At 41.5% G+C, this 9,203-nt stretch overlaps 2 protein-coding genes across 2 annotated transcripts; one reads left to right on the plus strand and one right to left on the minus strand.

The window, feature by feature from the left end:
- Window positions 1-502: 502 nt before the first annotated feature.
- On the minus strand, window positions 503-4,703 carry LOC139375274 (zinc finger, FYVE domain containing 19). The gene is made up of 11 exons (XM_071116890.1): window positions 4,288-4,703; window positions 4,029-4,150; window positions 3,868-3,921; window positions 3,611-3,774; window positions 3,382-3,524; window positions 3,135-3,240; window positions 2,736-2,963; window positions 2,441-2,517; window positions 2,081-2,182; window positions 1,807-1,970; window positions 503-1,675 (listed from the first exon to the last, which is right to left on the minus strand). Exons 1-11 carry the CDS (start codon window positions 4,339-4,341, stop codon window positions 1,597-1,599), a joined length of 1,293 nt encoding a protein of 430 aa, XP_070972991.1. The 5' UTR covers window positions 4,342-4,703; the 3' UTR covers window positions 503-1,596.
- An 81-nt stretch (window positions 4,704-4,784) lies between these two features.
- On the plus strand, window positions 4,785-8,954 carry LOC139375275 (BUB1 mitotic checkpoint serine/threonine kinase Bb). The gene is made up of 9 exons (XM_071116891.1): window positions 4,785-4,919; window positions 5,173-5,341; window positions 5,594-5,653; window positions 5,781-5,925; window positions 6,030-6,226; window positions 6,334-6,500; window positions 6,614-6,810; window positions 6,884-6,981; window positions 7,209-8,954. Exons 2-9 carry the CDS (start codon window positions 5,199-5,201, stop codon window positions 7,477-7,479), a joined length of 1,278 nt encoding a protein of 425 aa, XP_070972992.1. The 5' UTR covers window positions 4,785-4,919; window positions 5,173-5,198; the 3' UTR covers window positions 7,480-8,954.
- Window positions 8,955-9,203: the final 249 nt, after the last annotated feature.

The raw sequence follows: 9,203 nt of genomic DNA on the forward strand, positions 1-9,203 counted from the left end.
TTCCTGTGGTCACTGTGTGGGATAACCAAGGTAGGCAAACACAGAGAGGGCCTTTATCTGGGCCTTAATGGACTAAATCCCTGGAGGTGAGCTTCATTATGGCTCTCCAGAGTGAGCCAGACAGTAATGTACCCTGATAAAACTGCACTCTGCCCCTCTGTCTGTCATACACTAAAGGTAATTTGGCAAAGAGCTCCATTAAAGTAATTCTCCTGATTTTTCATCCTCCTTTCCAACCTTTCTGAAACTGTGGCTGTCCTAGTGTATGATTGGAGAAGCCCTAGAGGGGTATGCCCAAAGAGATCCTATTAAATTCCACTGAGTATACCCAACATTAGGTACACCTTCCTAATATTCATCCCAGTCAGTCTGTCATGGAAATAGTTCTTAATGTTTTGTATACTCAGTATTCTAATTCCTAATTCTATGGGTATGCCAAAAGAGTGAAAATGTTTTGTGGTTATATTAGTGGTTGCCACACAGCAAAAAAGCCAACAGGAAATCACTTTTCATCAAATCAAACTTTATTTGTCACATGCGCCGAATACAAGTGTAGACCTTACCGTGAAATGCTTACTTACAAGCCCTTAACCAACAGTGCAGTTCAAGAAAGAGTTAAGAAAATATTTACCAAATAAAGTAAAAAATAATTAAAAGTAAAATAACAAGGCTATATACAGGGGGCACCAGTACCGAGTCTGTGTGTGGATGTACAAGTTAGTCGAGGTAATTCACTTCAAATCTCTCAGAAATTGTTTACATCCCTTATATCTACATTACACGCAGCTACAGGAAACAACAATAACGTCCGAGACTACCCTGCCTGCCAAAAGAAAACAAAGCCTTCACTAATCCTTTTATACTAGCTCCTCTGTGGGCCTCTAGTGAGAAGCTGACATCATCCCAAATGAGAAACTTGTGTTTCTGTGACATGTGTGCATGTTGTTGTTATTGTCCCCAACTCAGCATCTCTCTCAGTATCATGACAACAAATAAGATATCTGCAAGCCAATTAAAGTGCATTATCAAATCAAACCACACTGCTCATAACTAAGCCTCTGAGACAATTGAGGTAGCACAACAAATAGCCCAGACACCTTTATTTAATTGGACCAAAATCCAAAGGGTTAGGGTAACATTAAAATACAATGTTTAACAATTGTGAGAGTAAGTTAGACTTACACAACATATTAAAAGGAAAATTGATATTACACAAATACTACATATTATTGGCAACAGTCCACATGTGAATGACTGATATTGCTTAGACATTACATCATGTGAATCTACAATAGTTATTCTGTTGCTATCTTAAGCATTGAATTATGCTGCTGCAACCCCATAATGTTACCCCCTAGAATAGCCACTTTGAAGCAATCTTTAACTACACTTGATAGATTGCTGCGTATTACACTAGATTAGCAACATAATCAGGGTTTCTTCTTGGTCTCTTTGTAAGACAGGTAGTAATGTTTGGATCAGCCTTCGCTTTGTGATCTTGCGGAATTCCAAGAAAACTGTCCAGCTTCTTAAAGATATAGTACACATCTCTCAGGAGTGACCATCCAGATAGTAGTGGTGCCAGCCCCTGCAGTCTCACGTCGTCTTCTTCTTCTTAGGTGCCGTGTAACTAGCTGTGTGGTGCTCTTTCCTGACATACTTATCATGGCCCTCCCTGGGAAAAAAACATTACAAAAACACCAGGATGAATCGCAGGGAATCTAACTTTCTCGTAAATCACTGCAATGATGTCAATGCAATGATTTGCTTGAGTTATGTGGCCATAGTAGTAGTATTGTGCAGTACCTGAAGCAGCGGTTGCAGTACAAATCACCATCACAAGTGTGACAGCGGATGGAGGCGTCCTGGTTACAGATGGAGCACCAGGGAAGCTCATCCTCGTCACTGTCTAAATCCTGACAAGTTACGACAGCTGCTGGGGTTCTCGACGACGTTGAAGGAACTGGTGTCTATAACATAGATTAAACAAATATATATTTATATTTTGTTATTTTACTATCTGCAATTTACTTGTGGAATTCTATGAAGTGTGTGTATTTAAGGACTGCAGGTTTATTACCGGTTTCATGCGAGCGTCTGTCTTCTCTATGTTCCTAGGGCCACTATGCTCAGGAGGTATGTTGTAGCCACTGGCCTCATCTAATGCAGCTTCTTCCGTGAGCTGGGAATGAGTAAACAATGACCACAGTTTGCTTTATCATTCATATTCACCTTTACCAGATCACAGTTTCAATTGTCTCTTTCAATTATGACTATTATAAATAAAATGGCAAAACAGCTGTCCCATGTGGTTATGAAAAGTAGCACTATCTTAAAAGAGGTTGATATGCATCGCCACTATGGGTAGGAATGTAAAAGAACAAGGACTCCGTTGAAATAAAGTACATATTCAAAGTAGGTTCTGCTTTTAGTTGCAGACCTTTTTCAGTATCCTCGTCATGGCCTCTTCCTCAGTCTCGTCCTCGCTGTCAGGGTGTTGGAAGTCTTCCATTGTGACTGAAACAACATGACAGAACACTGTTACAGCACAACAATACAACACAGATGACACATCACATAAACAAGAACACAGATTTGACCACACTGAAGCATTCCAGTGACTGTTGAAATATGGTTTCCTCTCCTCTCTTTCGCTCATAGCTATGGTGTGATTCTGTATGAAGTATTTATATGAGGGAGGGGGGGGGGGTTAATATCTACATTTAGTAATTTACCCTTGTCAGGGTCCTGTCCCTTGAGCTGGGCCAGCCTCTTGGCCATCTGTAGAACCTGTTCCTGGGAGCAGCGGTCCCGTCTCAGGTCCTCCATGGCGTCGGCCAGCAGGCGGTTCTTTTTATCCTCCAGCTGCCTGGCTGCATCCTGCAGCCCACCCCCATTATCCAGGTTATCTTCCAGCCTATCCCACTCCTGCTTATTCAAGTCATTCATGGGGCCATCCACACCTGGAATGGAAACATGGTTAGAAAATAGATTCAGCATTTACAACAGCTTGATAGAGTAGGAAGCCATTGAATTGTTATCTTTGAATAAAGACTAATCTACAGTAATATCTCACATAACACAACACTTTTCATTAAAGTTGGTACAGTTACAAATGGGAAGAATCCAAATACCTTCAGGATTTGGTTGTTGGGTGTCTATGACAACTTCCTCTGACAACTGAGTGATCAGGTCATTGGCTTGTTCTGTTGAGGTCCGAACATCAGGGGGCTGGTGTACCTGCACAGAGCCACAAAACTAAGTTATTGCAATAATGGGACTTCACTAAGACCTGAAGAATTTGGATACAGAATGAATGAGGTCAAATAGCAGCAACACAAAGTGTTTGCTTAATATGTGTAGTCTAATGCTCAGACTCACAGGTAGAAGGGCTTGGGAGGGAGGAGGTCTTCCCTGTAAGGCTGCCAAGCGGTCCTCCATCTCCCCTGCAGAGGGTACAGGCTGGAGAGGAGCCTTCAGGGCAGCCAGACGGGATTCAATCTCTTTTTCTGACGGGATGGACTCTAAACAAAGGTTGGCCACAGATATAATTTCAGGTATCAGTAAAGATATAGGCCTATTGAAACATAGTGTGTTAGACAATGCTCACTTGGTTTGGTGTCCTCTTTCAGCTTTTGCAGCCTCTCAGCGATGGCCAGGTCCTCTTTACTCAGACGTTTGGTTGGAATGAGGCCTAGTTTGGCATTTCTGCTGCCCCCTGTTTCAAGGGGTGGTATCGGTTGTCCTTGTTTGGCCTCAAGAGCAGCAACACGTCTGCGCAAACACAATATAAAAGGCGTTATGATATCTACCGATAAGCAACATATAGCGAACAGTCGACTGACTCATCAAACCACCTGTACTCACTTTTTGTAGTTTTCAGGAGGGGACCATCTTGCGGCATTATTTTGGGTTTCTCCACTGCCAAAACAGTATTCAGAGAGCAAGCAAAAGCAGCGGATCAAATATCATGTTACTGAATAGGTATAACGTTTTGGTAGAAAAGCAAAACTACATCATCACTCCACCTTGTGAGATTCCCATGACATTGCTTGCAGATCTTCTGCTGGGTGTTGCCACAGCGAGGCACCACTGCGTTGAAAGTCAGGCAACCCGAGCAAAATGAACGCCCACAGTTCTTACAGCCCAACTGTAAAAGATGACAATTAAAACATAAAACAAGGAGTTCGAACCTGTACCAGATGATTTGACAATTATAGGCAGTCAAATATTCAGGTAACTACAGCAACTGAAAATGAGTAACGTTACTAGGGGGTAGAAACAAACCTCCTTCCTGAAGAGAGTGAACTTTGATGCACAACAATAGCAACGGTTGTCCATTTCGCCGCATTTAGAATAATGTGATCTGGTTGAACGGCCACTACTGCTATCGTCATGCCATCTACGTATGATACAGTCATTTGTCAAATAAACAAAACTAACTATTTCATAGCTAGATTTGTTTAGACTATCCAAGAAAAATCCATTGATCAATCAGGAAGTCCACCGGAAGTTGCATGTACATTAAGCCTAGGTTCAAAATATAACTGGCCATCTTCAACCTAGCGTTCCGTGAGCGTGCAGCCACATGATAAATGTAGTCCTAAAATATAAATGTAAAGCAAACATATTTTTTTTATGGAAGATATTATATCTGAATGGTTTTCGTATCCACCGTAAATAATATACTATCGGCGAAAAACACATTGATTTTTTCAAACGTGTTTCTCGTTTACTAACATCGTTGGGTGTGACCATCCAATCATCTTTGTCCAAATCTTCTCGCGGTTCGAGTTCAAAAGACTCAGAGCAACCAGCATGAAAAGGACAACGACCCAGTCCAGTGTTGTTTAACTTTGACAAAAAATATACATATTTTATCAAGTAAGTTGTTTTAGAAAAAATATATATCTAGCAGGGTAAGATATGTTTGATATAACGTTAGCCTAATACGATTTGGAAACCTAGCTTTGTAGTAGCTAGCTAACCAGCTAACTTGGCTAACGCTAGCCACCTAGCTAGTTATTGTTATGTAACTACTGTAGCTAGCGCTTTTGCAAACACATTTCAAAGCGTGATACCTTGCTTGTTACTTGCCTTGTAAAATATTACAAGTTGTCCAAGAGATGTACTTGTGTGGCTTGTCATTGTTTGTGTCTGCTGTTATTGTAGCTAGCTAGCTGACTTACAGAACCAAAATGGCAGAAGGTGGAGAGGCAGACTGGGAACTTTGCAAAGAGAACATCCAGCCCTTGAAGAAAGGTCGGGCCATATCAGTTTTACACCTGGCACTCAGTCAACAGCAAGAGGGTTCGAGCTCTGCCACCAACCAACACAAACAGTAAGGATGCGTTTATTAAAGTACTTTAACTATCTACAAACAGGGATTTGAGTGCCGTGCTTGGGATGGGAGGGAGAGACAGCATAAAGTGGGAATTTTGCTTACTAGCTATCTAACGTTAAATAAGTTTTGGGGCAGTTCCACAAGGCATTCTGGTTCTTGGCTTGACTGAATGGTGTGAATTTACAGTGTTGACAAATCTGCAAACAGGCCTATTGTTTTTTGTTCAACCAATGTGTTTGTTGTCTTCAGGGCTTTTGAGTCTGAACTGAGAGTGTATGATGGAGATGACCCCCTTGATGTTTGGGATCGGTAAGATGAAAAGGATTACTCTGGCCAAAACTGTGATCATACCTGAATGAATATTACAGTGTGAATGTCTTAATGTTCATTGATAATGTCATTATTGTAGCCAGATAACATGGTGCCTTTTGAACAGGTATGTTAAATGGACAGAGCAGACCTATCCACAGGGAGGAAAGGAGAGTAACCTTAATGTGCTTTTGGAGAGAGCTGTGATGTGCTTTACAGAGGAAAATAAATATCACAATGACAGCCGTTATGTTGACCTATGGATCAAATTTGTAAGTAACCGTTGTCCTTTGTTCATACAGCTTTATCATGTGACAAGTGTCAATCAAACAAGTTGTATTCATGACTGTGTGTGTACTCTGTCTTCCTGTATTAGGCAGAGAGCGGTCACGAGCCTTTGGATATCTACAGATATATGCGAGCCCAGGGAATAGGAGTACAACAGGCTTCCTTCTACATTGCCTGGTCTGAGGAGTATGAGAATCAGGGTAACTTTCGAACAGCAGACAGTGTCTACCAGGAGGGCTTCAAGCGTGGGGCTGAACCTCTGGAGAAACTCCTGCAGTTCCACAAGTATGGATCTACTTTAATTACATTTTTTGCTGGATCTACTTCCATGCTGTTTGAGGTGGTTTTTAGTTTTCCTAGCATAATTCAATATTTTGTGTCATCTGTTGCAGGGCTTTGCAAGCGCGTGTGTCCCGGCAGGTGATGTCTGGAATGGTGAATGACGAGGAGGAGGAAGCTGAGGCAGCAAAGCCTGAGCGGGTTTCTCTGGTGGATCTAAAACACAGGGGGAAGAAAAAGGCTGTTGCACCCATTAGTAGAGTTGGTGCAGCACTAAGCAGTAAGCACATGTCTATTTTCAAAATGATAAATCCTTCCAGGTTAAAGTGTTATGTAATGTCATAAAGGAGAATATATTTATGATTTTTGACTCTATTACTTGTTTGTTCACAGGTAATTCACGAAGCCTACAGTTACAAGGCCCACCAGCTCTGGCCAGCAGTGGTCAAAACAGTTGCCTTGTGATCTTTGATGAGAACAAGGCTGTCAGTGCTGAGCCCTCTGAACCAAAGTTGGAATCTTGGATGGCCCCACCCCCATCGAGATTCAAGGAGAACGAGCAGAGGCCTGAGAAATGGAGCAACGTAAAGGTATGAGACACACAGTAATGGGACTTAAGGCTTGTTATAATTTATGACTGAATTTGTGTGTGCTCTATTGTAGATGCCAATGAAGTCCAGGTTTGGTCACAGTGTTGTGGCTCTGCCCAGCAAGCCAAACTTCCAGCCCTTTGTGGAGGAGTCGGATCAGCCTCCAGCTATGTGAGTGTAAACTGAGATCATCTTAATCATAACTAACTGAATTAACTACTGCGGCTGGAACAGCAAAGATCCATTTTTCTATTCAAAGAAATGTAGGTCGAGCAATAAATTATTTCAAAATTGTGTGGCTTAAACCCAGCAGTAACCCTGAGCTGTATGCCTTTGGCATAGTTTGTTTCTGCTCCAGCTGTGTTTTAGTTATTTGTTCTGACACCTTATTCCTCCAGGACACCGTGTAAGATCAACCCAGCGGTGAATTCAGTGTTATCTGCACGGAAGCCCTGCGGGGATGAGACTCCTCTGAAGAGACTGCAGCAACAGCAGCAGGAAGAGGGGAAAGCTCTGGAGCAGAGCATGTACTGCAAGAAGCTGCTGCTCAGTGGCGCCTCCGAGTTCTGTTTTGAGGAACTGCGGGCTGAGCGCTACCGACAGAAGAAGGCCTTGGAGTCAGGGGGCAGTGGCAAGGAAGAGCAAGCGGGCTCTGGTCTTCCAAACTGACACATTTCAACAAGGACATGTTCAGTGTTTTATTATTAGGTAGCAGACTATCAGTGTCATCATGTATGTATTTTAGAGTTTGTGTATATAAAAAGTTTCAAACTTGTCCACTGTGGGAGTCAAACCCACAAGGGTCATGCTCTACTAACTGAGCCAGACGGGACCACTAATAACACACTATGTATCTGTCTTTCTTTCCTCTTTATTATTTGCCTGCTTCATGTAACCTCCCAGTGTAATTAACCTTTCAGTGGTGTAGGCAGGGTGTGAGAATGACAGGGAGAAATCCAGAGGTGAAAATGACACGGTTCAATCCATATCAATGCATAGCTGTCACTGCTGCGTATTTTTTTTAAATATATATATATATATTTTAACCTTTAGTTGACCAGGCAAGTCAGTTAAGAACAAATTCTTATTTTCAATGACAGCCTAGGAACAGTGGGTTAACTGCCTGTTCAGGGGCAGAACAACAGATATGTACCGTGTCAGCTTGGGGATTTGAACTTGCAACCTTTCAGTTACTAGTCCAAAGCTCTAACCACTTGGATACCCTGCCATCCCATATATATGTACTGTACCAGTCAAAAGTTTGGGCACACCTACTCATTCAAGGGTTATTGTTTATTTTTGCGCTTTTCTACATTGTAGAATAATATTGAATACAACAAAATCATGTAGTAACCTAAAAAGTCAACATACACAACAAATCAACATACACTACCGTTCAAAAGTTTGGGGTCACTTAAATGTCCTTGTTTTTGAAAGAAAAGCACATTATTTGTCTGTTAAAATAACATAAAATTGATCAGAAATACAGTGTAGACATTGTTCATGTTGTAAATGACTATTGTAGCTGGAAACGGCAGATTTAAAAAATTTAATATCATAGGCGTACAGAGGTCCATTAGCAACCATCACTCCTGTGTTCCAATGTCACGTTGTGTTAGCTAGTCTAAGTATCATTTTATGAGGCTAATTGATCATTAGAAATCCCTTTTGCAATTATTTTAGCACAGCTGAAAACTTGTCTGATTAAAGAAGCAATAAAACTGGCCTTCTTTCGACTAGTAGAGTGTCTGGAGCATCAGCATTTGTGGGTTTGATTACAGGCTTCACAGAACAGCGCGAACTGGCGCTAACCAGAATAGAAAGAGGAGTGGGAGGCTCTGGTGCACAACTGAGCAAGAGGACAAGTACATTCATGTCTAGTTTGAGAAACACACCTCACAAGTCCTCAACTGGCAGCTTCATTAAATAGTACCTGCCAAACACCGGTCTCAACGTCAACAGTGAAGCGGTGACTCCGAGATGCTATTTCATAGTTTTGATGTCTTTGCTATTACAATGTAGAAAATAGTAAAACTAGAAAAAACCCTGGAATGAGTAGGCATGTCCAAACTTTTGACTGATTCTGTCGGTACCCCCACAGCTCTGGTGACAATTTTTCAATAAATTAGAAATAAAGGTTCAAATACAATTTTATTTGTCACATACACATGGTTAGCAGATGTTAATGCGAGTGTAGCGAAATGCTTGTGCTTCTAGTTCCGACAATGCAGTGATAACCGAGTAATCTAACCTAACAATTTCACAACTACCTTATACCCACAAGTGTAAAGGGATGAATAATATGTGCATAAAAATATATGAATGAGTGATGGTACAGAACAGCATAGGCAAGATGCAGTAGATGGTATTGAGTACAGTATATACATATGAGA

This window comes from Oncorhynchus clarkii, chromosome 19 (genome assembly GCF_045791955.1).
Source record: "Oncorhynchus clarkii lewisi isolate Uvic-CL-2024 chromosome 19, UVic_Ocla_1.0, whole genome shotgun sequence".
In the NCBI taxonomy this organism is placed as follows: Eukaryota; Metazoa; Chordata; class Actinopteri; order Salmoniformes; family Salmonidae; genus Oncorhynchus; species Oncorhynchus clarkii.

What these genes read in the sequence shown, in the direction of transcription:
- LOC139375274 (XM_071116890.1), bottom strand. Translation starts at nt 4,341, where the DNA reads ATGGACAACCGTTGCTATTGTTGTGCATCAAAGTTCACTCTCTTCAGG. An exon ending in TCACTCTCTTCAGGAAGGAG is followed by an intron (nt 4,151 to 4,287) that starts GTTTGTTTCTAC and finishes CATCTTTTACAG; the next exon opens with TTGGGCTGTAAGAACTGTGG. An exon ending in GGGACAGGACCCTGACAAGG is followed by an intron (nt 2,518 to 2,735) that starts GTAAATTACTAA and finishes ATGTTGTTTCAG; the next exon opens with TCACAATGGAAGACTTCCAA.
- LOC139375275 (XM_071116891.1), top strand. Translation starts at nt 5,199, where the DNA reads ATGGCAGAAGGTGGAGAGGCAGACTGGGAACTTTGCAAAGAGAACATC. An exon ending in GCCACCAACCAACACAAACA is followed by an intron (nt 5,342 to 5,593) that starts GTAAGGATGCGT and finishes TGTTGTCTTCAG; the next exon opens with GGCTTTTGAGTCTGAACTGA. An exon ending in CCCCTTGATGTTTGGGATCG is followed by an intron (nt 5,654 to 5,780) that starts GTAAGATGAAAA and finishes CCTTTTGAACAG; the next exon opens with GTATGTTAAATGGACAGAGC.